A 26,250-nucleotide genomic window follows, 5' to 3' on the forward strand; every position below is an offset into this window, starting at 1 on the left:
CTTCAAGCCCTTTAATCTGGGCAAGCAGTTTTATCTGCAGGGAAGAGATTCTCTTGGGCTCACCTAGAGGTTGATTTATTGATTTATTTATGATGTAAGTAAATCAGTAAGGGAAAGGTTATCTTGGTTCTATATTTGTTTTTTTTTTTGGCTGCACCACGTGGCATGCGGAACTTCCCTGACCAGGGATGGAACTTGTGCCCTCCACAGTGGAAGCGCAGAGTCTTAACCACCGGACCACCAGGGAAGTCCGGGAAAAGTTGTCTTGTAATAAGAAGTTAAATGCTAACAAAACAACATTTTTGAGGACTTGGTCTGTGCCAGGTATTATTCTAATCATCCTACGTGGATTGACTCCCTTAACTAACTATAACAATCTTATGAGGTAGATACTATTATTAGCCACATTTTACAGAGGGGGAAACTGAGGCATATGGAGGTGAAATAATTCCACCCAGGCCACAGAGCCACCATGTAGCTGAGTCAGGATTTAGACCCAAGCCATCTAGCTCCAGAGCCTAAAACCCTAATCACTCTGACGTGCTTCCCGCAACCCAGAGCTGAGCCCCAGGGACCTTGTAGTGATGGAGAAGAGGTTTTCCACCTGCCAGAGCTTTAGAGTCTCCTGTGGCTGCAGTTTCTGCCTCCTGGCACATGTGAGTCCCACTGATATATGACTTTGTCACCCTCTCAGGTCAGCTTCTCCTTCCTGCCACAAATGGCTGAAGAAGCCCTCTCCTACAGGTGTCTCCAAGTGGGCTGTGAGAAGCACTGGTCCTCAAGATGACTTAGATGGTGGCCTGGGTGAGTTATTTCACCTCCATAATCTCAGTTTCCCCTTCTAGGCCTTAAATAATATCAAATTACATGGGAGAAAGCTATTCCCTTTTCAGTTCCAATAACCTCAAGGGGAAAGTCTTCACTGGGGGCTAGACTTGCACATGTGTATAATTCTTGCTGACTTCCCCCTTTTAAGAACAATAAGCCCTCTTGGTTTTCTTTCCAGACTGTATCCCAAATCCAGCCCTTCCTACCACGTCCACTGCCACAACTTGAGTGCGAGTGCTGCTTACTGGCCTCCTGAGCTCCATGCTTGCTTGGCTAAATTCAGTTCTCTACCCAGTAGCCAGTGTGCTCTCTCTACAGCTCAAATTCAGTTATGTCACAACTGTTTAAAAACCTTCATCTGCAATGGAGGTAAAATCCAAACTACTCATTTTGGCCTACAGGCTTCTGTATCCCACCTGCCTCAGTGACCCCATCTCCCTCTGTTCCCCCTCCTCCTGACCTTCTGTCTACCACTCACACAAAGCCTCTCTTTGCACCCACTAGAAATGGTTGGTCCCCTTGTCCTCGTAACTGGCTCCTTCTCATCATTTAGGCCTAGATTCAAATGTCACCTCCTGGGAGAGGAGTTCCCCAACACTGTAACTTCAGCAGCTCCACCTGACTCATTCTCTACCCAGCCACCTGAGCTCCCTGGTACTGGTCTGCACTCAGCTATGGCATCTATCTTTTGTCTTTCCTACCACAGTTGGGCTGTAAGCTCCTGAAGGGCAGGGACCAACTCAGTCTTGGTCATTTTGGTATCTCCTGGGCCTGGCACAGTACCTGACCAACGGCAGGCATTAAACACACATTTGTTAATTGACTGAGGGATCAGGGATCCTGGCAAGAGCCTCCTCTTGAGAAAAGGGTGGACACCTTCCTGCCCTCAATGTCCTGTTTTCTAGATAGAGATTCCCCCGCCTGTAGGTGCTTATGAGATTTTGGGGGGTACACAAATTCCACCTTACTTATTTTTTTTCTTGGCCGTGCAGCACAGCATGCAAGATCTTTGTTCCCCAAGCAGGGATTGAACCAGAGTCTTAACCAGTGGACCACCAGGGAAGTCCCCAAGTTCCACCTTAAATAACATTAAATCATAGCGTGAGAAAGTGGATCTTCTGTTCTCTGTGAATTTTTCTGATTACATAAAAGAAAAATTCTGTGTTACTCCTTATCACTTTTCCAACACTTGCTAATCTCTGATTTTTACAAAGTCCACAGTCTTACAGTTTTCTACAGACATCAGTATCTAGCTAGATTATAACATTATACTACTTTCACTATAGAGTTCATAGATGCTTTCTATTAAAGTGGGAAGTGATTTAAGGTAATGTTATGGTGTTCCTCTTTCAAATAAATGTATTAGGCTTTTTCAAAAAGTAAATTGGTTTAAAGACATCAAATACAGGTGTATGTGTATGTGGCCAAGGTTGTGAAGGTGGAGTGCCAATGGCTACAGTTGGGGAATCACTGTTCCAGGTAGAGCAGCCCTTTATGGAACACTAACTGGTCCCAAATGAGCCCCTGGGCTGAGTGCCATTTAGTTGGTTTTTTTAGTGATATGGGAAGTTATTCAGCTGGTGTGAATGAGGGACTGGAGCCTTTCTCCTGGACCTCAGTGCATGAATTTGTCCATCTCAGTCTATTTTCCTCCAACGTAGGGCCTTTGTTCTTTTCTGTGACTTCTGTGGTCGTGGGTAGAGAATGGTGGCTCTCAGACACAAAATACTTAATATCCTGGTGTCAAAGTTTCCTAGTGAAGTCAGGCCCTGGGCTTTTCTTTGTCAGTCTCATAAATCAGCTTTTATTTGTCGATGCACCAAATAACCTAGTGCACAGCCTGACCATTGAAAGTTAGAGCTCACCTACGTAAATTCTGAAGTTAAAAAAAAAAGAGGGCTTCCCTGGTGGCGCAGTGGTTGGAAATCCGCCTGCCAATGCAGGGGACACGGGTTCGTGCCCCGGTCCGGGAAGATCCCACATGCCGCGGAGCGGCTAGGCCCGTGAGCCACAAGTACTGAGCCTGCGCGTCTGGAGCCTGTGCTCCGCAACGGGAGAGGCCGCGACAGTGAGAGGCCCGCGCATCGCGATGAAGAGTGGCCCCCGCTCGCCGCAACTGGAGAAAGCCCTCGCACAGAAACTAGGACCCAACACATCCAAGAATAAATAAATAAATAAATAAATTTATAAAAAAAACAAAAAAAAAAAACAAAAAAAAAAAAAAAAAAGAGAAAAAGAAAAATTGGTCTTCCAGAGCCCCAAGCACCCTCTACCCTCCCTGTCAATCTGACCTCCAAATGGACGGAGTCATGTACATAAAATATGCAACAAGGGCTTCCCTGGTGGCGCAGTGGTTAAGAATCTGCCTGCCAACGCAGGGAACACGGGTTCGAGCCCTGGTCTGGGAAGATCCCACATGCCGCCGAGCAACTAAGCCCGTGAGGCACAACTACTGAGCCTGCGCGTCTAGAGCCTGTGCTCCGCAACAAGCGAAGCCACGACAATGAGAAGCCCGCGCACCGCGATGAAGAGTAGCCCCTGCTCGCCGCAACTAGAGAAAGCCCTCGCACAGAAACGAAAACCCAACACAGCCAAAAATAAATAAATAAATAAATAAATTTATTAAAAAAAAAAAAAATGCAACAAGTCCACACCTTGGACTCAAAATGTGCCAACTTTGTGTACGTTGTTTCTGTAGTGTGGTATAGTAATATCCAACTTCTCTGTAAGTCAAACATGCAGCAAACTTAAATATTTGGCTCAAAAGCCGTGTAACTTTGGCCAAGTTGCTTAACCTCTCTGAACTTTAGTAGAGACTTCCTTGTGTTATTTTAAGATTAAATAAGATAATTCATGCAAAGCACGGCGTCTGCCTCAATGTAAGTATTCAATAAATGGCTATTCACATTTTTATTTTGCATCTCTTCAGTCCTAGCCCACAAAGGCTGCTCTCCAGTTTTATTAAGTTCCTAAATCTCGGCTGCTTCCCTCCACCCTTTGCACCAATTCAGTCATTCCTTCACCAGAGCCGTGCCTTGTGCCGGATGCAGGAATCAAACCAGGTCCCTACCATTGCCAAGCCCACAGCCGAGTAGGAAAGAGAAACTCCTAAAGCGAGCAAATGGCTGTAATCGAGGTTTCTTTCCAGTGTTCTAAGGGGCGAATGGGTAGGGGACGACTAATTGTCTGAGACTTGGGGTGGGTGTGTGTGTGGGCGGAGGAGGTAGTCATTCGGGCAACGCTTTCCCGTATAAAGCATGGGCACGGGAGAGGGAGCGGAATGTTGGTCCGGAGGCGGCAGGACCCAGGTCCTGGAGGGCCTTAAACGCCCGGCCACGAGATCGGGGTTCCAGCTATTGGCGAAAGTAACCCGAAGAAGCTTGTGCCCAGCAGTGAAGCTTCGGCCCGGCCAAGTCACCTTGCAGGAGGGTAGCAACACAAAAGCAGAAGCAGGACCCCCGCCCAGGCGGACTTGGAAAAACCCCGGTAGTTGAGGGCGGAAGTAACCGCAGATCCGTGACAGAACCGCGGAAAAACTCCCGGCGTTCTCCACGTCCGGAGGAGCCGGAAACTCCCCGCACTAGGTGGGTGAGCCCGGCGGTGCGGCGGCGGCCAAGGGGGCGGGGCCGGCTCTCTCAAGGCAGCTGATTGGTCGGCCCCCGGCGGCGGCGTTGGCGGCTGCGCGTGGAATTGTCATCTCGGCCTGGTGAGTCCTCGGTTCTAGCTTGGGCCCCGCCGGCTCCTGAACTGCCCCTGGGCGCCCGGCTGTAACTCTCTGTGGCCAGCTGCATACTCCTGGCTTCCCGAGACATGACCTGGAGGGGCACAGCGAGGCCGGGGCCTCTCCTTGGGCGCGCTTCCACTCTTCAGTTCCAGGCTGTCGGGCCAGGACCCCTCTGGGATTTTCTTTGTGGGGGAGGGGCGAATCATGCAAGGCCTAGATGACCCCATCCATAGAGAAAAGCTGTGCGCGGCTGTGGCGGGGAGGGCGGCCGAGTGGAGTTCAGTTCCCCCGGCCGAACTGAAGCCCGGTGGGAGACGCCGAGGAGGCCTAGATCCTGGCTGGGGGATTCGAGGCGGGGCGCCCCTGGAGGGGGAGGAGGAGGGAGAGGAAGAAGAGGCCGTAGCGGGGGACAATTGGGGTCTGGAGCTCGGGGGAGGGGCCTGGGTGGGTCGGAAATTGGGAGTTAGAGGGTGGATACAGGTGGAGGATGAGACCGCCAGGTCAGAACCCTTGGAGTCATCATTCTCCGAAGAATGGGTTGAAAGAGCAGGAGCCAGCCAAGGACAGCCATAAAGGGAGGTACAGGCAGCCGCCCCAGTATCCAAGGCATCAATTTTAAGAAGGATTTTATGCTTCTTGGCAGAGCATGAACCCACACCGAGATAAAGCATGATGAGGCCTAATAAATGTATTTTAGATTGGGTCATTACTTTGGTAAGCCGAAGACATAATGAATTTTTTAAAAATTTTATTATGGAAGTGTTCAAACTTACACAAAAGGACAGAAAAATACAGAAAATAGCATGCCATTTAGGATCCTAGTACTCATCACCCAGCCTCAACTATGAATGGCCACCCAGGTTGCATAACATACATGTTAAGACACACCTCAAATCCACACTGATAATATGTTAATCTTAAGTTTTAAAAAGGTGGGTTTTTTGTTTTTGTTTTTTTCGTGTTTAATGGGTATAGAGGTTCCATTTTGCAAGAATAATAGAGTTCTGGAAATTGCTTGCACAACAATGTGAATGTAATTAACACGTTTGGACTGTACATTTAAAAATGGTTAAGTGGTAAATTTTATGTCATGCGTTTTTAACCACACACACAAAAAAGTTCCTTTCAAATTAGAAAAAAGAAATCTAGGGAATTCCCTGGTGGTCCAGTGGTTAGGACTCAGTGCTTTCACTCTGGGCCCTCGATCCCTGGTCTGGGAACTAATATCCCGAAAGCCGCATGGTACGGGCATTAAAAAAAAAAAAAAGTTTAATGCCGTAAATTAAGAAAGAAAATCTGAATTCAAGTGTGCAATGGAAAATAACTCTTTGCCAAGTAGAGGCCCATAGAGTTGTATTTTTCACTGTGGAGGCTCTGCAATGAACCTGTTGGTTTTGAGGGTCAGAGCATTGGGACCTGGACTGGGGTGGAGTTTAAGCACTGGTGGTGCCCTCTGGTTTATACTAGAACTTGAAGGGTTGGGCCAGCCCAGGTGTGTGAGTCAAATTTCTCCCAAATGTTCCTCTTTTCTTGCAGTCTGAGGCACACTTGTGTTTTTTTTTTTTAATTAATTATTTTTTTTCTTCCGGCCGTGGCGGCTTGTGGGATCTTAGTTTCCCCACCAGGGATTGAACCTGGGCCCTTGGCAGTGAAAGTACAGAGTTCTAACCAACGGACTGCCAGGGAATTCCTTGAGGTGCACATTTAATCCTTGGGTAAGCTCCTGTCCTACCTCATACCTTCATTCACAGAAGGGTGAGTGAAGTGTGAATTCACATCTTTCTCTCCACTCCCATTCTTTAGGGTGGCCCTTGGTAGTCTGTCTCCAATATGATTTACTCTCTGTCTCCCAAATGTACCACATGTCCGTCCTTCACATTTTCTAGAGCAGCTGGTGTTAACTGGGAGGAAGCCTTCCATATTCTAGCTCTTTTCGAAATGAGTCCTGCATAGGTAGCCCTGAAACCTTCCTTCTGCCCACCCCAAACAAGAAAATAAACAAACTATAAAGCAAGAAAATAACTGCCAGGTTTGGGTTTTTGGCTCCTCTTGTCTTCCTCCCTGGGCTCCAGAACCAGTACTTCTCCTGGAGCTAAATTTTCTTGATGTAAGTTGGCATTTATTGGAGAACTAAACAGCCAATTAGATAAAACTTGCATCAGAAAATTACATATTTTATTTATTTATTTAAATTTATTTATTTATTTATTTATTTTTGGCTGCCTTGGATCTTCGTTGCTGTGTGCGGGCTTTCTCTAGTTGCGGTGAGCGGGGGCTACTCTTCCTTGTGGTGCGCGGGCTTCTCACTGCGGTGGCTTCTCCAGTTGCAGAGCACGGGCTCCAGGCGTGCGGGCTTCAGTAGTTGTGGCTCGCGGGCACTAGAGCGCAGGCTCAGTAGTTGTGGTGCATGGGCTTAGTTGCTCCGCGGCACGTGGGATCTTCCTGGACCAGGGCTCGAACCCGTTTCCCCTGCCTTGGCAGGTGGATTCTTAACCACTGTGCCACCAGGGAAGCCCTACATTAAAAAAAAAAAAAAATGTTAAAAAAGAAAATTACATTAGTTATTGAGTAACAGCTTTTTAGAACTATTCAGGAAAAAATTAGATACTTGATCACATCACTGCATGTCAATGATAATAAGAAGGAATTAATGACAGGGTCCCTGGTGAATGATGACAAAGAGCAAAAGTTAGATTCAATCACAAGGTGAATTTGATTGATGTTGAAGTTTATACACTCAGAGCTATCAAAATGCTCATTATTAAAATATCTGTGAGAAAAATGTTACTGCTCATATGTAACTCACTTACCCTTTAACTTCTTTTTTTTTCCATAGAAATAATTGTGATTTTGGATTAAGTGAGGTTTTTTAGGAATGTAGCCATCATGTTACACCATAACTGCCTGTACCCGAAAGGTGATACGAAACGATTGAACAATTTTCTGATGTTTTCCTTTGTAGGGAAGATGGAAGAGCTGAGTCAAGCCCTGGCTAGTAGCTTTTCTGTGTCTCAAGATCTGAACAGCACAGCTGCCCCACACCCCCGCCTGTCCCAGTACAAGTCCAAGTACAGTTCCTTGGAGCAGAGTGAGCGGCGCCGCCGGTTACTGGAACTGCAGAAATCGTAAGGGATACTTTAACTCCTTGGCTTCTCTCTGTAGGCTGGGAGCTGTGAACCATTCAGGAGGCTCCAGGCTTGTCTCCACAGAGCCACCTTCAAAGTGGACCCTTTGTAGGTTGTTCTTCTTGCCCACAAGGTTGGAAGGGGTAAATCCTGGCAGAGGTAGACATCCTTTACACCCAGAGCTTGGGAAAAATTAGGGAGTAGGGAGAGACTGAAGTTTGAAAGCAAAAGCTCAACTCTCTGGTTAAATTTTTCTTTTCTTTTTTCCTGGCAGCAGTACTGAGCTTTGTAGTTTAGGGACTTGTGAAAGCCACTCCCATACTTCCACTCCCCACATTCCCTGTGTGGCTTCTCCTGCAGTCTGACTCCTGGCTTTGGTGTGGGCTTCCTGTCTTCCTTCAGCCCAGATGTTTCTGTGGAGCCCTTGGGAATTCAAGACAAATGATTCCACAGGGAATCTAAGGAAATGTCTTCCATACACTTCGGTCTCAATACCAAGATGAGCAAACAGGGAAAGAGAGATTGATTGCAGGATAGGAGTGTTTGAGGCTGGGCTGCTCTGAAGGCAGGGCCTATCCTTTTATTCTCAGTGCAACACAGGCCTCTTCTAGGTAAGGAATTAAGGATTAGGAGGAACTATCAACAGCTGCATTTTGCCCACTGCTTCATCACTAGATGTGTTTAGCAGAGATGGTTCCCTGTGGCCTCTGGGTTGCTTGCAGATTACATTCTCAGATCACCCATTCCCCCGACCCCCAGTTTTTAAAAATTGTGATTAATTCAGAATAGGTAACATGTTCGTATGGTTCAAAATTCACAATACATAAAAGAGTATATGGAGGCTTCCCTGGTGGCGCAGTGGTTGAGAATCTGCCTGCCAATGCAAGGGACACGGGTTCGAGCCCTGGTCTGGGAAGATCCCACATGCCGCGGAGCAACTAGGCCCGTGAGCCACAATTACTGAGCCTGCGTGTCTGGAGCCTGTGCTCCGCAATAAGAGAGGCCGCGATAATGAGAGGCCCGCGCACCGCGATGAAGAGTGGCCCCCACTTGCCGCAACTAGAGAAAGCCTTCGCACAGAAACGAAGACCCAACACAGCCATATAGTTCCCAGAGGCTCTCATTATAAAAAAAAAAAAAGAAAAAGAGTATATGGAGAAGGGACTTCCCTGGTGGTGCAGTGGTTAAGAATCCGCCTGCCAATGCGGGGGACATGGGTTCGAGCCCTGGTCCGGGAAGATCCCACATGCTGCGAAGCAGCTAAGCCTGTGCGCCACAGCTACTGAAGCCCGTGTGCCTAGAGCCTGTGTTCCGCAATAAGAAAAGCCACCACAATGAGAAGCCCACGCGCCACTACGAAGAGTAGCCCCCGCTCGCCACAACCAGAGAAAGTCCTCATGCAGCAACGAAGACCCAACGCAGCCAAAAATAAATAAATAAATAAATAAATAATTTTTAAAAATGTATGTGGTGAAAAGTCTCCCTCCCAAATCTGTCTTCTAGATGTCAAATTCCTCTCTCTCTTTTTTTTTTTTGGCCACGCTGAGCAGCTTGCAGGATCTTAGTTCCCCGACCAGGGATTGAACCTGGGCCCACGGCAGTGAAAGTGCTGAGTCCTAACCACTGGACCACTAGGGAATTCCCAACATCTTATATTATAGTACACTTGTTACAACTAATGAACAAATATTGATACATTATTATTAACTAAAATCCATACTTCTTTACTCAGATTTCCTTAGTTTTTTCTAAATGGCCTTTTTTGAAAGTTAGGAACTACAGAAAGGTCTGGCTGTTCCTCAGAAAGTCCCAGAAGCTGTCCTTGTCTCAAACTTCTCACTGCATCTCGGTGTTTCCTCTCTGCAATCCCTGGGAGCCTTCAGATGGTGTATCTGCCAGGCAGGGAAGTGTCAGCTCTCACCTGGGGTGGAGATGGGAGTCTAGGGTGGGGTGGGTGGGAGTAGGATCAGCCACTAGCGAACCCTGAGAATTCCTTTAAATATTGTACCTTGCCTATTCTTAGGAAACTGAGGAAAGCCGAGTGTGTTCAGAGGGGGTTTCCTATTTGGGATCTGTGAGGAGGTGGTCACTAGTTAAGGCTTACAAAGGAAATTCTGTCATCTCTTACCCCCACCACAATTCCCAAGTTGCTCTTGAATTTGGAGACTTTGAATTACATCTGTCACATTGCAGGGTGTCTTCCTATAAGACGTAAAGACCTGTCCTTATGCCTTTTCTTTTCCCAGAAAGCGGCTGGATTATGTGAACCATGCCAGAAGACTGGCTGAAGATGACTGGACAGGGATGGAGAGTGAGGAAGAAGAAGAAAAGAAAGATGATGAGGAAATGGACATTGACACTGGCAAGAAGTTACCAAAACTCTATGCTAATCAAGTGAGTGGTCCAGAGAAGATTAGGCGCAGCTGGTCCTGCTCCCTTTACTGTGCAGTCAAAGCTCTTTACTTGCCCTAAAGAGGAGGATGAGGCAGGAAGAAGGAATAGGATCTACAACGAAAGTGCTGATGTACATAAAAGTTATGAGATGAAAAGAGATGACTTACAGTTTTGTGAGCTGATGGGGGGTCACTGATAGAGTCTGGGTAGTGGGTTTGGGAATCATTACCCCATGCTGTTAGCAAAGGCTTCCGGCCTGCTGCAAAAAGTCCCTGAGCTACTGATATGCTAGCGGACGCCATTCTTTACTAGTTATTATACAGCTGTTTTGGATCAGGCCTGCCCAGCCCAGCACTGTCCCCCACCCCACCTCCCAAGCTGGTAGTCTTTCCCAAGTGGTGGACTAACATGCCAGCCTTGGGTCTTCACACTCAGGTGGTAGGAGCTTGGAGGTCCTTGAATACTGGGAGCCTGCCCAGCCACCCCAGGCCAGCCAGTTGGCCTAGGTGAGGTTGAGACCATGAAACAACAGATCACTATAACAAACTTGACTAAGTGCCCTGTTGATTCCAGAGAGGAAACCAGTGTGGCTTGTGGCGCCATAGGTGAAGCAGGCATGGAGACTGTCTAGTGCTCTAGGCAATCCAGTTATTCTCCAGAAGGCAGGGCATGTATCTGAGTGGGGCTGGGGGTCTACCCTGCTATTGTATACTTCTCTCTATAACCCAAGTGTCTTGTCACTTCAGAATCCTCTCCCACCTTAAGAATATGGTTCCTGGGTGCACACACTCCCATCCTCTTTCTCTGCCTCAAATGTAGCACAGACATCTTCTATGACAAAGTACAATTTAGTTCTGTTGAGCAAACATTGTTTTTTTTTTGTTTTTCTTTTTTAAATTTTTTGGCCATGCTGCGCAGCATGCGGTATCTTAGTTCCCTGACCAGGGATCGAACCAATGCCCTCTGCAGTGGAAGCGCAGAGTCTTAACTACTGCACCACCAGGGAAGTCCCGAGCAAGCATTGTTTTGTTTTGTTTTTGTTTAAAACAGAATGTTGGGGTTTTTAAAAAATATTTATTTATCTATCTATCTATCTGTGCCGGGTCTCAGTTGCGGTACGCAGGATCTTTGTTGCTGCATGTGGGATCTTTAGTTGTGGCACGCAGGATCTAGTTCCCTGACCAGGGATCGAACCCCGGACCCCCTGCATTGGGAGTGCGGAGTCTTAGCCACTGGATCACCAGGAAAGTCCCCCCCGAGCAAGCATTGTTGAAGGCCCTGTTCTATGTTAAGCTAGGCTATTCTCAGGGGAAGATAGACATGGGCCAGAAATAGCCCATGCACTCCTCTAATAAGTGTAGATTATGGTTTTTGCAATAAGAAAGTGAAATTAACTTCCAACAGAGAAGGAAGCAGGGTTGTGAAGTCAGGAAAAGGTTAATGAAAGAGGAGGCAGTTTGGAAACATGGGTAGGACAGGCGGAGGTACAGAGCATTTCAGGGCATTCCAGGCAGCAGGATCAGGCTGAGCAAGAGCCCAGAGGTGGGAGGAGAATATATGATGTTCAGGAGGGGTGTGCAGAGGGTGTGTGAGGATGGAGCAACATAGGGTTGGGGGAGGAGTATAGCAGAAATATGTACAGGGTTTTAGACTCTGGGTCTAGATTATGAGGAACCACCGAGACTTTTTGAGCCAGGGGCAGAGGTGGGACTTCATGTGATGACTACCACATCAGTGTAGAAAGGCCTGGAAGAGAGAGACTGTGGTAGGGGGCTTAAGTTTGCTAAAAGATCTGATGAGTGCTAAGGGCAGTGAAAGTGGGAAGGAAAAGAGGTCATGAGTATGAGAGATGTTGCCAGGTGGAATGAACAGAATTTATGGCTAGGAGAGGCAATATGAGAAGCGGATAAGGGTTTAAGCTCAGGTCGCATAGACTGACCTCAAAGTCAGGCTCTGTGTTGACCATGGGCAAGTTACTTAACCAGTCTAAGTCTCTAGTTTCTTATCTGTAAAATGGGACATCGTAATAGTACCTATCTCATAGGATTGTTAGAAGGATTAAATGAAATAGTGTACCTTAAATACCTAGCCCAGAGCCCATAATGAATGCCCCACAGTATTAGCTGCTACTGCTATTTTTTTAAACAGCCATATTGAGATATAATTCACATACCATACAATTCACCCATTTACAGTGTACAATTCAGTATTTTTGTAGTAATTCACAGAGCTGTGCAACCATCACCACTATCTAATTCTAGAATATTTTCACACCCATTAGCAGTCACTCCCCATTTCCCCTTCCCCCCAGGCCCTAGCAATCACTGATCTACTTTCTGTCTCTATGGATTTGCCTATTTTGGACATTTCGTATAAATGGAATCATATGAGATACATCCTTTTGCTTCTGGCTTCTTTCACTTAGCAAAAGGTTTTCAAGATTCATTTATGTTGTAGCATGTGTTAGAACTTCATTCCTTTTCATTTCTTTTCAAATAATATTCTGTTGTATAGATATACCACATTTTGTTTATCCATTCATCAGTTGATGGCCTTTTGAGTTGTTTCCACTTTGGGGCTATTATGAATATTGCTGCTATGAACATTTATTTACATGTTTTTGCATGGACATATGTTTTCATTTCTCTTGGGTATATACCTGGGAGTGGAGTTACTAGGCCATTTGATAACTCTGGAACTACCAGACTATTTTTCAGAGTGACTACACCATTTTACATTCCCACCAGCAATGTTTGAGGGTTCGTTTCTCCACATCTTTGCCAATACTCGTTATTGTCCGTCCTTTTGAATATAACCGTCCTAGTGGGTGTAAAGTGGTGTTTCATGGTTTTGATTTGCATTTCCCTAGTAACTAATGATATTGAGCTTCTTTTCATGTGTTTATTAGCCATTCGTATATCTTTGGAGAAATGTCTATTCAAATCCTTTGCCCGTTTAAAAATTGGGTTATTTGTCTTTTATTATTGAGTTATAAGAGTTCTTTATATATTCTAGATACAAGTTCCTTATGAGATACATGATTTGCAAATATTTCTCATTCTGTGGGTTGTCTTTTCACTTTCTTGATGATGTTTTTGGCAGCACAGAGGTTTTACATTTTGATGTAGTCTAATTTATCTATCTTTTGTTTCGTCATTTGTGCTTTTGGTGTTGTATTACTATTATTCTTTAAGAGAGTGTTGATTATGCCTTGGGTTTAAGATTGAATAACAGAGAGGAAGGTGATGATATTAACAGGGCACAGAATGCAGAAGGGGAAGGGTGGGTGTTTCAAGGATGGGAAGTACTTGGGCAACAGAAGCCAGTGAATTCTGTTTTGGCTATGCTGAGTTTAAGGTACAGAGAGGACCAACAGAGAAAGAGATAGCAAGTGGACAGCTGGAAATATAGGTTTGGAGGAAAGGAAAGAAGTCTGGAGATGAAAAAGAAGAGAATTAGGGGACTTCCCTGGTGGCACAGTGGCTAAGAACCTGCCTGCCCATGCAGGGGACACAGGTTCGAGCCCTGGTCAAGGAAGATCCCACATGCCACGGAGCAACTAAGCCCATGCGCCACAACTACTGAGCCTGCGCTCTAGAGCCCGCGAGCCACAACTACTGAGCCCGTGTGCCACAACTACTGAAGCCTGCGCACCTAGAGCCCATGTTCCGCAACAAGAGAAGCCACTGCAATGAGAAGCCCGCGCACCGCAATGAAGAGTAGCCCCCGCTCGCCACAACTAGAGAAAGCCCGCACATAGCAACAAAGACCCAACGCAGCCAAAAAAAAAAAGAGAGAGAGATTTAGGAGGCATCATCTTAGAAATGACAAGTGAAGTAGATGAATTCCACCCCCACAGGGGGACAGCATCTAAGAGAAAAGAGAAGGGGGACCTAAAACAGCCCCCTGAAGATTATCAACATGTTTTGGGGGAGTGTGTGGAGGAATGTTTGGAGGAAAAACAGAAAAGTACTGTGTCATGGGGCCAAGGGAGCATGTGTCAAGGAGGAGGATGTGACTGGCAGCATTACACCAGAAGTAGAGGAAGGAGGGGGAGGTGAGGGAATAGAGGTACTTGGCTGCAAGGAGGTCAAGTGGGGCTGTGAGGTAGCAAATCTGGACTGCGGGTGTCAGAGTGGGTGGGAAGGCAGCAGCAAGAAATACGAAGTAGTTAAAAAAAGAGAGAACGTGGAACATCTTAATAGAAATGTAGAGTGATAAAAGGTTTTCATTTTTGCCTTGGTTTTGAGGATTAGGGGTTGAGTATTTTGTGGCCTAAGGGGAAGGAGAGATGGGAGAGATGAGCGATTCATTGGGAAGGATTAATTGATAGGCCAAAGTCTTTGTATAGATGGGAGGGACCAGTGATGAATGGAAGAGTAAATTTTTTCAAATTCATTTCACCACAGCCCTTTTTTTTTTTTTTTAATTTAAGGTAACATCCTTTTCCTAACATCCCTTAGTATAGTATTTGGGTCACTAGTTTGGGAAATGATCTAGTTTAGAGCATCTCAAGGTCAGGGACTTGATTCATCTCTGAGGTATAGCCCCTGGAACATAATGGTTGTGATAATGGTAGGTGGGTGGACAAAGTAAGGAAAGATAGAGGGTCCTATCCCCCCATACAGGAGGTGAAGTAATAAGAATGGGTATGGATGCAGATAACGAAGGTGAGAAGTTGAAGTTCACAGTGAGCAGGAGATGAGTTGACTACTAAGAGCTAGTGGGGTGGAGGTCCCACTGTCACCCTTTTCTGTTCTCATTCTTTTACTTGTATTTTTATTATATATATAGGACATGAATTCTTTGTCATTGTAAACATGGGAGCAGCACAGCCCTGTTGATTTTTAACACCATTTTTTGTGTTCCCAGTTAATGCTCTCAGAGTGGTTAATTGACGTCCCTTCAGATTTGGGTCAGGAATGGATTGTGGTCGTGTGCCCTGTTGGAAAAAGAGCCCTTATTGTGGCCGCCAGGGTGAGTAGCTGCTCCTGCCCCCTGCGCCAGCATGCCTGGCCTGTAGCGGGAGGGGTTCTCTGCACACTCTGTGTTCCTTATCTGCCACAGCAGCTGTCCCTGCCATGGGGATTGAAACGCTTTCCTGCAGGAGGGATTTGATGAGAGCCATCTTTGGGCTGATGGCACCCCTGCAGAATGTGGAAGCAAGAGGGTGAGGGGACCTTGATGCCTGACAAGAATGGTAATTGTCCACACAGGGTTCTACCAGTGCCTACACCAAGAGTGGCTACTGCGTCAACAGGTTTTCTTCCCTTCTGCCAGGAGGCAGCAGGCGAAACTCAGCAACAACAAAAGGTACCCACATACAATTGTCTCTTTATTAACTTTTATAATCAGTGCTTGGTTAGTTGCTTAGTTAGTTGTTTTAAAGACCTACTTTAAAAGCATACCTTTGAAACTGCGCACAGGTAATATCCTGCCCACTGGGCTCTCCCTCAAGGTCAGGCCTCCTCAGTAGCAGAATAGTTGCAACTTGTGAGGCCTGCTGGGCAATAAACCCCTAAATTAAAGTCAATGCACCTTTCCCATGGACTTCCATCACAAGATGACAGGTGCAGTTTTCTGGGGAAAGGACCCCCAGAAGGCCAAGTGTAACATACAGAAGCTGTTGCTGGGGCTTCCTGCCGAATTCCCTTTTCTCCTTTCTCAGTGTCCCAATCTTAGCTTCTTCCTCCCCCCTGGGCCCAGCCGAGGAGACTAAGGTCACAAAGGTTTGCCCGCGGTTATTCAGCGAGGAGTTGGCAGAGCTGGCAGAACCGTTCTCTCACCTCTGCCTGCCCAGGCTCTGCTGGTGGTTACTCCTGTCCTCTGTTCTGAGCCCTCTATTGGCTTTTTTTACTCCAGCCTGAAATGCGCTTCCACCTCCCCTCTACCCTGTTATTTTAGTCCTCTGATCCCAAAAGATTGTTCATATCCCATCTCTTCCATGAAGCATTTCCTGGAACTCTCGTTTTTCTTAGTTTGTGCTGTATAATTCAGGTCTTGGTTCTTTCCTCTGTAATCATCTTATCTCCTTAACTGGATTGTAACTTCCTTAAAGGCAGGGATTACTTATAGTTAATATTCCCCACAGAACACAGTGCCTGTGATAGGAACTCAAAAAGTAATTGTAAACTAAAATGGAAGATTACTTCCCTTCAAACTTGAGCTTCTCTAAGGTGAGTAAATGTCCCAGTTTATCTAAAGGTTCAGAGTTCACACTTGGCATTGCCTTGATCCTTCTTGTGCTGTCATACCTCAGGTCACCCCTAGACTGTGCCAGGTAGCCAGAAAAGGCTGTGAAGAACTTTGTCCTGTAGTGCTGGTGCTTGCTGTGAGCACTGAGGATTGTTGGATTCAGTTCCCAAGCCCCTAAGATGGGGCTCCCCAGATTGTGGTGGAGGGAACCGTGATGGGAAGGGGTACCCTGTACTGACTTTCTGCTTTGTGTCTCCAGACTACACCATTCTGGACTGCATTTACAGTGAGGTGAACCAGACCTACTACGTTCTGGACGTGATGTGCTGGCGGGGACACCCTTTTTATGACTGCCAGGTAAGGACTGATACTCCCCTCATGTCTTCTCCTGTTTTCTCCTCTCCTCCCAGGACAGTGGCTCAGCATGTGTGTTTAGTACGTGACCAACTTCTTGGTGTGTACAGGATGTGGTATATCAAGAACATTGTCTAATGTTCCTTGCATCTTTGGGTGTGTTAAAATTAGCTTCATTTATAAAAAGAGGTAGGAGGAACTAAGGGAAGCATAGCAATTCTTGAGGGGAGGAAGGAGAAACAGAGTGTAGGGGTAGGCTGGGACTTTGTAGAAGCTGTAACCACCCCCTCCCCTCTCTCCAGAGTGTGGGAGGCTTGCTGGCAGGGAAGATTGCAGGTGAAGGGGATGCAGCCTTGTGCAGGCGGCACAAGGAAGAGAAGGTGGAATGTTAAGCACCATCAAATAGACTTCTGTCACCTCCACTCCTTCACCAACCACATCTTGACCCTGAAAATGTCAGGGCCTCCTTGGTATGAACATAAGGCCTCGAATCTCTGAGGGGCTATCTCTGGAAGGAGATTTTCCAAATGAGGAGAGGCCCCCCCACCCAATATTCTCCCCTCAAGTTTCACCTTCCCACAACATTTTTCTCAGATTGGTGATTCTTTCGAGTGACAGAGGCAGTCATTAGAGAGAGGCTAGGTCACCCCACAGGGTCCATCTCTGCTCCTATGCTCCCCATCGTTGTCCCAGTTTTAAAGTGGTGGGTTTTTTGTGCTCCCTGTCAATTAGTTTATCATAGTGGTTCTCAGAATGTTGAATGTGTGGCCTCAGAAAGTTGTTAGTAATGCAAATTCTTAGACCTACTGAATCAGAAACTCTGGGGATGGGACTTATGTTTTAATAAACCTCCAGGCGATCCTCATGCAGGCCCAAGTGTCCGAATCACAGGTTATCGCCACAGGCTGCTTCTTTCCGTAGCCATTACCCCAAGCTAGGTTTCCAAATTATGCTAGGTGCTGGTACTTCAGAATTCTAGCATGCATCTCATTCAAAAAATAATAGCCAAGGGACTTCCCTGGCGGTCCAGTTTAAGACTCTGCGCTTCCAGTGCAGGGGGCATGGGTTCAATCCCCAGTCAGGGAACTAAGTTCACACATGCTGCACGGTGTGGCCAAAAGATAAAAAAACAAAAACAACAACAAAAAAATCGCCAAGACCTGCATTGCTAAGCACTTTGTGAGCATGATCTCATTGAATCCCTTACAACAACTCTAAAAAGTAAGTATGTACTATTGTTATTACTCCTCATCATTTAGATATGAAAGCTGAGAGCCACAGATGTTAAGTACCTTGCCCAAATGCAGAGCCAAGCCTAAAACTCAGAACTCGAAAATTCAGTCGAGGGACTTCCCTGGTGCCGCGGTGTTAAGAATCTGCCTGCCCGTGCAGGGGACACAGGTTCGAGCCCTGGTCCGGGAAGATCCCACATGCCGCGGAGCAACTAAGCCCATGCACCACAACTACTGAGCCTGCGCTCTAGAGCCTGTGAGCCACAACTACTGGGCCCACGTGCCACAACTACTGAAGGCTGCGTGCCTAGAGCCTGTGCTCCGCAACAAGGGAAGCCACCGCAATGAGGAGCCTGTGCTCCGCAACAAGGGAAGCCACCGCAATGAGAAGCCTGCGCACCACAGCAAAGAGTAGCCCCCGCTTGCCGTAACTAGAGAAAACCCATGGGCAGCAACGAAGACCCAGCGCAGCCAAAAATAAATAAATAAATAAATTTATTTTTTTTTATTTTTAAAATTATTAGCACCTTTAATTATTATTTATTTATTTATTTGGCTGTGTTGGGTCTTCGTTTCTGTGCGAGGGCTTCCTCTAGCTGCGGCAAGCGGGGGCCACTCTTCATCGCGGTGCACGGGCCTCTCACTATCGTGGCCTCTCTTGTTGCGGAGCACAGGCTCCAGACGCGCAGGCTCAGTAGTTGTGGCTCACGGGCCTAGTTGCTCCGCGGCATGTGGGATCTTCCCAGACCAGGGCTCGAACCCGCGTCCCCTGCATTAGCAGGCAGATTCTCAACCACTGCGCCACCAGGGAAGCCCAATAAATTTATTTTTTAAAAAAAAGAGAAAGGCCGCGCAGCAACGAAGACCCAATGCGGCCAAAAATAAATAAATTAATTTTAAAAAATTTTAAAAATTAAAAAATAAAAATTCAATCGGGAACATATTTTCCTTTAATTCTGTTGAAGGATGTTTCATAACATGCATTTACAACCTACAAATTTGATAACTAAAGCCACCTATATTTTGACAATATAAAAAGATTGTGGGTTTTTTATTTTTGGTTTTGGAAATTAAAAAAAAGAAAGAAAAGTCCCTAAATAACAACAGAAGCATATGTATCAGTAATTTAGATCAATAGTAATTTGGAATAAAGTAATTTATGTGAAGTTACAGCTATAAAGTAGTTTCTAATCCTCAGGTAAAATAAAACAGAAGTTAACATAATGTGCTTTGGAGTTGGTGAGTCCTGGTCTCATAGTATTTCTGTTGCACCTGGGTGAGTGATGTAATCTCTCTGAGCCTCAGAGTCCTCACCTGTAAAATGGAGATAATAATAATACAATTCTCAGAGGATGGTTGAGGATTAATACGATTATGTGTGTAAGGTCCTTAGCATGGAGCCTGAGACATAGTAGGCCTTCAGTGATAAATGTTGGCATTACTACTATTAATAATCCTATTGGATTTTAAGGAAAAAATATTCAAAGATTTTGTGAACATCTTCTTGACCTTATGGCAGTGTTTTAAGGGAAATGAGGGTGAGAGAAGGGCTTAGGTCTTCATAAATCAGGTGGCTATTTTTTTCCCAGTTTTATTGAAATTTAACTGACATGCAACACTGTGTAAGTTTAAGGTGTATAGCACAATGATTTGACTTACATATATTTTGCAATAGTTACCTGAGTAAGTTTAGTTAATACCCATCATTTCATATAGATACCAAAAAGAAAAGAAAAGAAAAAAATAAATGTTTTTTTTCCCTTGCCATGAGAACTCTTAGGATCTACTCTCAACAACTGTCATGTATATACCAGACAACAGAGTTAACTATTGTCATTGTGTTGTACTTTCCATCCCTAGTACTTATTTATCTTATAACTGGAAGTTTGTACCTTTTGACCATCAGGTAGCTTTTTAGAATGGGGTGTTTTTGTTCGTATTAGAGTTTGAGGTGAGCAGTTTTTTTGTTGTTTTTTTTTGTTTTTTTTTTAAATTTTTATTTTATTTATTTATTTTTGGCTGTGTTGGGTCTTCGTTTCTGTGCGAGGGCTTCCTCCAGTTGCGGCAAGCGGGGGCCACTCTTCATCGCTGTGCGCGGGCCTCTCACTATCGCGGCCTCTCCTGCTGCGGAGCACAGGCTCCAGACGCGCAGGCTCAGTAGTTGTGGCTCACGGGCCCAGTTGCTCCGCGGCATGTGGGATCCTCCCAGACCAGGGCTGGAACCCATGTCCCCTGCATTAGCAGGCAGACTCTCAACCACTGCGCCACCAGGGAAGCCCGAGGTGAGTAGTTTTTAATCTTTCCCTTTCTCTTCTCTGGCAGACTGATTTCCGATTCTACTGGATGCATTCAAAGTTACCAGAAGAAGGACTGGGAGAGAAAACCAAGCTCAATCCCGTAAGGCCTGGTGTTAGGATTGCAGAGTTCTTTACGGGGATTGGTTTGGATTGGTCTGTTATCTAAATATAATCATTATGAATGAAATTATCTTTTTTTTTTCTTTTTGAGACAGCATGGCATAGTGGGAAAAGTATGGACTTAACAGTTATCCAGATTCCAGTTTTCGCTTTAACAATTACCAGGTTAAGTTAATATCTTTACTTGGCCTTAATTTCTTCATCTGTTTAATAGGGTTAATAATACCTACTTTACAGGGTTGTTCTAATAACCAAATTATATAAATATACAAGTCTTTCTAGCATAATACTTACGGTGAGCACTCAATAAACAGTGGTTGATATAAAATGCTAATAACTGCTTTTATTAATAACACTATTTAGAATTCTCCAACTGTAGCATACATCAGCAGCCTCTGGAGGCTTGGTAAAATGTAGACTCCTGGGCCTCACCCCCAGAATTTCTGATTCAGTAGGTCTGGGGTAAAGCCTGAGAATTTGCATTTCTAACAAGTTCCCCAGTGAAACTGATACTGCTGGTCCATGGACCACACTTTGAGAACCTCTGCCTTTGTATCTGATCTAAGAGTGACCTCATCTAGTCAGTCCCCTCTTTTTATAGATGAGTATATAGGCTCAGAGAGGGGACTGCCTTCCCCAAGGTCCCACAGTCCAGGATGATAACCCAAATGTCTTCGCTATTCACTCAGTGATTAAATATGGGACAGTTATTTTCATTGCATTTTATTAGTTAAGCCCTGTAGACTGGCATTTGCTTGGGTTGCTTACAGCATTTTCAAAAGCAACTGGATAACCAGTTACAGGACAATAAATGGGACCAGTACTTCCAGTGATGTTATCAATTAGGTCCTAGAAGAACATGCACTGAGGAAAGGGAACATGGGTGCTACTTTCTCTGAGATGCTGTTCTGTGTGCGCTACAGGTACTATCTCATTGTATCTGCATAACAATCCTATGAAGTAGATACTTTTATTATCCCTTTTTACAGATGGGAAAATGGAGGCATATGGAGATTAAATGATTGACAGAGCTGGGATTCAAACCTAGGCAATCTGACTCAGAGGTTGTCATAGTCCTAATCACTTTGGTATACTGCTTCAGTGTAAAAATTTTTGCTGGTGTGAAAGGGGCTTCACCAGTCCTTCATTAGGGGCAACTGTCATAGAGCTGGGAGAATAACATAGAATCCCTAAACCTAGCACAGGGCAGTGGTTCTCAGTCCTGACTGCATGAATCAACTGGAGAGCTTTAAAAAAAAAATGACTGGATCCCACCCCAGAGCAGTTCAGTCAGAATCTCGGGGTGGTGCTTGGGCATGAGTAATTTTTAAGAGTTTCCCAGATGGTTCTTCTGTATAAAGCAAGGTTGAGAACTCCTGACCTAGTAATTCAGAGGATAAGTAGAGGGGAGTGGGTAGGGGAGGATGAGACTGAAAACTTTTCTTCTTTGATATAGCTCTTCAGTTGCTGGAACCAATATTGTTTGTAACATGTACTAATTCTTTGTTCTAATTTATGTTTTAGTTTAAATTTGTGGGGCTGAAGAATTTCCCTTGTACCCCTGAGAGCCTGTGTAAGGTGCTGTCTATGGATTTCCCTTTTGAGGTAACAAAACCATTGTCTTTATTGCTCTGATCTGATTGTAAGACACAAGGAAACTTGGTTATACAGTCTTAAGAGAGCCTCTGACTTTGCTGTGTCAAAGCATCAGAAAAGGGCTGAAAGCTGACTCTTGGGAAAGGATGTGCTCGTGGCCCTTCATAGCCTCAGGGCCACCCTGCCAGCTAAGTCAGAATGCCAGAGCTGGAAGGGCCCTTGAAAGGACAGCTCATCTAACTCCCTCATTTTACAGATGGAGAAACTGAGGCCCAGAGAGGGGTGAGGCTTCCATTCCTAGGTCCTTCTTGTGTGCCTCTTTCTGCTGCTGCAAGCCAGAGAACGAGGCCCCTTGTTTGACTGCCACAGCTGGGGCTTCTGTGACTGACAGACTGCAGGGCTGTGAATTCCTAATCCTTCCTTCCTCCGAAGAGCAAATGGTCCCCAGGGATGGCAGTGCTTGCTGAGCAGTGGCATGGCAGTGGGGTGACCAGCTTGTCCAAGGTTGCCCAGGACTTCCCTGGTTTTAGTGCTGAAAGTCTCACGTCCCCAGAAGCTCCTCAGTCCTGGGCAGTCTTTTGTCATCCTCAGAACCTGCAGTTACCCTACAAGCAGACTTCCTTTGCCCATGATGCCCTTTAAAATTCTGCCTGGTCACCTGCAAGTATTTGCTTGAACTGCATATAATTTTGCTAAAAGGATCACAGCTTCCCAAATGATGAAATGGCAAAGGCTGAGTTGCCTTCATTTCTGGGAGTCAGTTAAGAAGGTGGTAAGAACACCATCTTTGTTTATAACCCTTATGACCCAGTGACAATAAATGCTTTTTAGAGATGAGTCACTGAATCACAGAAAAGAAAATATGGGACTGTGGGAGGTCTTCCCGTTGAGAAAAACTGAGTTTCCCAGAACATAGGGGGAGGTTTAGGCAGCCAGCAATGGCTGGGGAGCAGGGCTTCTTGACAGGCTGTTTCCCCTGCACTCAGTCCAGCATCTTGGAGGGGCTTGTCCAGTTCCCCTGCTTTGTTCCCTGTGTGGAGCACATCCCCCACTACAGAGACCTCCGGGTGGTGGAAAGTGCATGGGATTTGAGGAGAGAAGACCTGGGTTCAAGCTGAATTTCTGCTTCATACTCACTGTGTGTTTGAGGGAGGCCCCAGAACTCCCTGAGCCTGAGCAGCCCCATCTCCCAGACACTTCCATGGTGGGTAAGAGGGTGAAGTAGTAGGTAGGAAAGCACCCTGTAAATGGGAAAGTACTTTTTATGTTTTTATTTTCTAAAATTTAGTTTTCTAGGCCATTTCTTCATTTAGAGAAATTCATGTGTGAGAAATGAAGACTCTTTTTCTTCTGGCAGTGACCCAGAAAAAAAGAGCTGGACCACAAGAGCTACCCCAGTGCATATAGGTCTCTTACAAACATGTGGCCCCAGAAGTCATTCTGATGCCTGGTTTTCTTTCTTGTAGGTAGATGGGCTTCTCTTCTACCACAAGCAGACCCACTATAGCCCTGGAAGCACTCCTCTGGTGGGCTGGCTGCGCCCCTACATGGTGTCAGATGTTCTTGGCGTAGCTGTGCCAGCTGGCCCGCTGACTGCCAAGCCAGAATATGCTGGGTACCAGCTCCAGCAGATTATTGAGCACAAGAGGAGCCAGAAGGAGGGAATAAAGGAGCTCACACACAAGCCCTCTGAGAATGGACGCTATGAGTTGGAGCACCTGTCTACCCCCAAGCTGAAGAGCCCTCCCCATAGCCCCAAGCACCCAGGGAGCCTCATGGAGAACTAGAGAGGGCAGCCTCCTTTGGGAGTCACAGGATGGGGGTTGGTCCCAGAAGGAAGGCTGGGGGGGAGGACAGTGACGAGAACAAGATGACTTCATTTTAGAGCAGGCTTTCCAAAGCCACTCCAGCTGGAAACAGCTTATCTCCTATCTGAAGTGCTGGCTTTAACAGTTGGGGGAGGTTTCCAGATTGGGTAGTCTTTGGATTTGAGCAGCAACTCCTGTGAGAATGTATTTCAGATCCACAATGTAAATATATGTAATTCTTAAGAAGAAGTTGTTTGTGATTCTTAACCTTTATTTTGTTTTTGTGTGTGTGTGATTCTTAAACTTTAGACAGTCAGGAATCTCCCCCACCTCTACCCCTTCAGGCCCCCTAAACCGTGACTGTTCAAGTCTTGGCCCATTTCACTCTGTTTTTAGCACTTAAGCATTCTGCTGAGTTTCCAGTTGCTGCTGTTGGTAACGTCATTTTCTCAAAGGTCTTACCAGGAACTGCAGTTCTTGGTATTTGAATATGTTCCCTCTTCTGAGAAGACAAGTGTGATTTTCTTTGGCTTAGACACAGCCAGAGATAAAATGCAAATGGAGTTCATTCACTACTTCAGCCAACATTTGAGCACCTTCCAGAAGATAAGCCTTGTGCTTATATGTAGAGTGGGTTATGGTGAGGGACCATACTTCATCCCTGCCCTTGAGGAGCTCACGATCCAGTGAGAAATAACACCACCAGCATCTAGAGTGGGTCCAGATGGTGGGATGATTGCTTTAGTGCAGAAAGGTGCATAGAGCATGGGGTGGGGGTGGGGATGCCGGGAAGAGCAGAGGGAGGTTTCACAGAGGAGGTCAGAGCTGGGCTGAGGCTCAGAGGAGGGACAGAAATGCGCTCTGCAGACGAGGAGGGGAGGAGTTTCTCACAGAGGCAGGAGGGTATGCAGATGCACCCTTCCAGAACTGGGCAGGACTTGCTCTGGGACCTGAAGTCGGTTCAGCATGGCTCAGTTGTCGGGTAGGGCTGGAAAGCTATGGGAAAGGAGGCTGGAAAGAGATGGGCCTGATCATAAATGGCCTGTGTATTATGCAGAGGTTTTGGGTTTTATGTATGGATGAAAGGGAGCTGATGAAGTGCTTTGAGCAGGCAGGATCCATTCAGATTTGTGAACTAGAGCTCTTTGGCAGCTGTGGGAGTGGAAGATGGCGTCTAACACCAACCAGTTTCTGCTCTGTGTTCAGGAAATGTGTCCCATTTCCCGTGGCCTCAATCTGCTCCCCATACTACTTTCCACTTTTCTAGGACTTCTCTTACAAGACAAAAGGACTTCACTGTTCCCACTCCAGCAGTACTAGTATCCTGTGGACAAGATTTCAGAGGGATCCAGGTCAGATCTTGTCTGACACGCAGTTGTTTCTTTGTGTTGATTAGTTCTGGGAACAGATCCGGGCAGAAGTTGTGGTTAAGCAGAGCCTGATTACACAAATTCAGAACACCATTGGAACTAGCCTCAGTGTTGGGCTCTTAAAGAGCTGCTTGGGCTGACTCTGTAAAATTGGAGAAGGAAGAAACCCCTTCCCTACCCAATGATGACCCAGCTGGCTGCAGATTTAAGCGTGCCTACATCAGTAAGCTCTTTCCTGAATTTAGGTCAACTCTGCAATAGGAACATTGTGTTGCTCTTGCCAAAAAGCTTGCTGTAGGCTGCTTAGGGGTTTAGTCTCTTCTGAATGCTCTAGTCTGCTTTCAGCAGCCAACTGTATCATTTCAGGAGCTGTGCATGCTAGTATCAGTAGAGACTTGTCCAGACTCTGCCCAGAAATAATCGGTCTGGAAGGACTACTTCCCCAAAGAACGCTCTCTGGGGACAGATGCATGAACCAAAGAACATATTAGCCAAACTTATCACCATGCACGACTTGATACTGCTGAATGGTAGCTTGAAGGATGTATCTCAGGGGAGTGCCCTTATATTTTTAACTGAGGAGCCAGTATTATTTATCAATCACTGAATAGAATATGTCTCTTGGTCATATTTCTCTGTGAATTATAAAATCACCTCCCGCCATCTGTTTCAAAGATGGTTGCGTTATAGGTTTCTGGGATTGGATATTGGTTATTTTAATGTTAACTCATAACTTAGATTGTAGAGGAAATGGAGAAGAAAGAGGTGGGATGTAAGGACATGGTGACTCACTAGCTGTGAAAGGTAAGAAATGGACAGGAATCATCAGAATGATTCCTAGGTTCCTAACTTGGGTGACTAAATGCTGTTAACAAGGACGAGAATCCCAGGAAGAACGTAATTGAGGGGGACTGGGGGGAAAGATAATGAGTTCAGTTTGGGACATGCTGAGTTTGAAGTGACTGGGAGGCTGACTGGTAAGTAGTTAGGCCTTAATTCAAGTCTTCATCATTTCTTTTTTTTTTTTTTTTTTTTAAATTATTTATTTATTTATTTTTGGCTGTGTTGGGTCTTCGTTTCTGTGCGAGGGCTTTCTCTAGTTGCGGCAAGCGGGGGCCACTCTTCATCGCGGTGCGCGGGCCTCTCACTATCGCGGCCTCTCGTTGCGGAGCACAAGCTCCAGATGCGCAGGCTCAGTAGTTGTGGC

At 45.9% G+C, this 26,250-nt stretch overlaps 1 protein-coding gene across 3 annotated transcripts; it reads left to right on the forward strand.

The window, feature by feature from the left end:
• The first annotated feature begins 785 nt into the window (after nt 1-785).
• SNUPN (snurportin 1) lies at nt 786-23,922 on the forward strand. Of its 3 annotated transcripts, none has more exons than XM_061181891.1 (9): nt 786-804; nt 7,515-7,677; nt 9,924-10,071; nt 14,944-15,048; nt 15,288-15,384; nt 16,526-16,623; nt 20,175-20,249; nt 21,794-21,874; nt 23,332-23,922. In XM_061181891.1, the coding sequence occupies exons 2-9, from the start codon at nt 7,520-7,522 to the stop codon at nt 23,650-23,652; spliced, it is 1,083 nt and encodes a 360-aa protein (XP_061037874.1). In that variant the 5' UTR covers nt 786-804; nt 7,515-7,519; the 3' UTR covers nt 23,653-23,922. The 3 variants fall into 3 exon arrangements, with proteins under 3 accessions (XP_061037874.1, XP_061037873.1, XP_061037872.1); XM_061181890.1 differs by lacking the exon at nt 786-804 and adding an exon at nt 4,433-4,534; XM_061181889.1 differs by lacking the exon at nt 786-804 and adding an exon at nt 5,112-5,266.
• Nucleotides 23,923-26,250: the final 2,328 nt, after the last annotated feature.

The sequence above is a fragment of the Eubalaena glacialis genome, chromosome 2, assembly GCF_028564815.1.
Source record: "Eubalaena glacialis isolate mEubGla1 chromosome 2, mEubGla1.1.hap2.+ XY, whole genome shotgun sequence".
NCBI classification, from domain to species: Eukaryota; Metazoa; Chordata; class Mammalia; order Artiodactyla; family Balaenidae; genus Eubalaena; species Eubalaena glacialis.

Bases quoted from the DNA above. Each gene is read 5' to 3' on its own strand.
- SNUPN (XM_061181889.1), top strand. From the start codon at position 5,239: ATGTATTTTAGATTGGGTCATTACTTTG. The intron at 10,072-14,943 runs GTGAGTGGTCCA...TTGTGTTCCCAG, and splicing joins CAAAACTCTATGCTAATCAA to TTAATGCTCTCAGAGTGGTT. The intron at 20,250-21,793 runs GTAAGGCCTGGT...TTTATGTTTTAG, and splicing joins AGAAAACCAAGCTCAATCCC to TTTAAATTTGTGGGGCTGAA.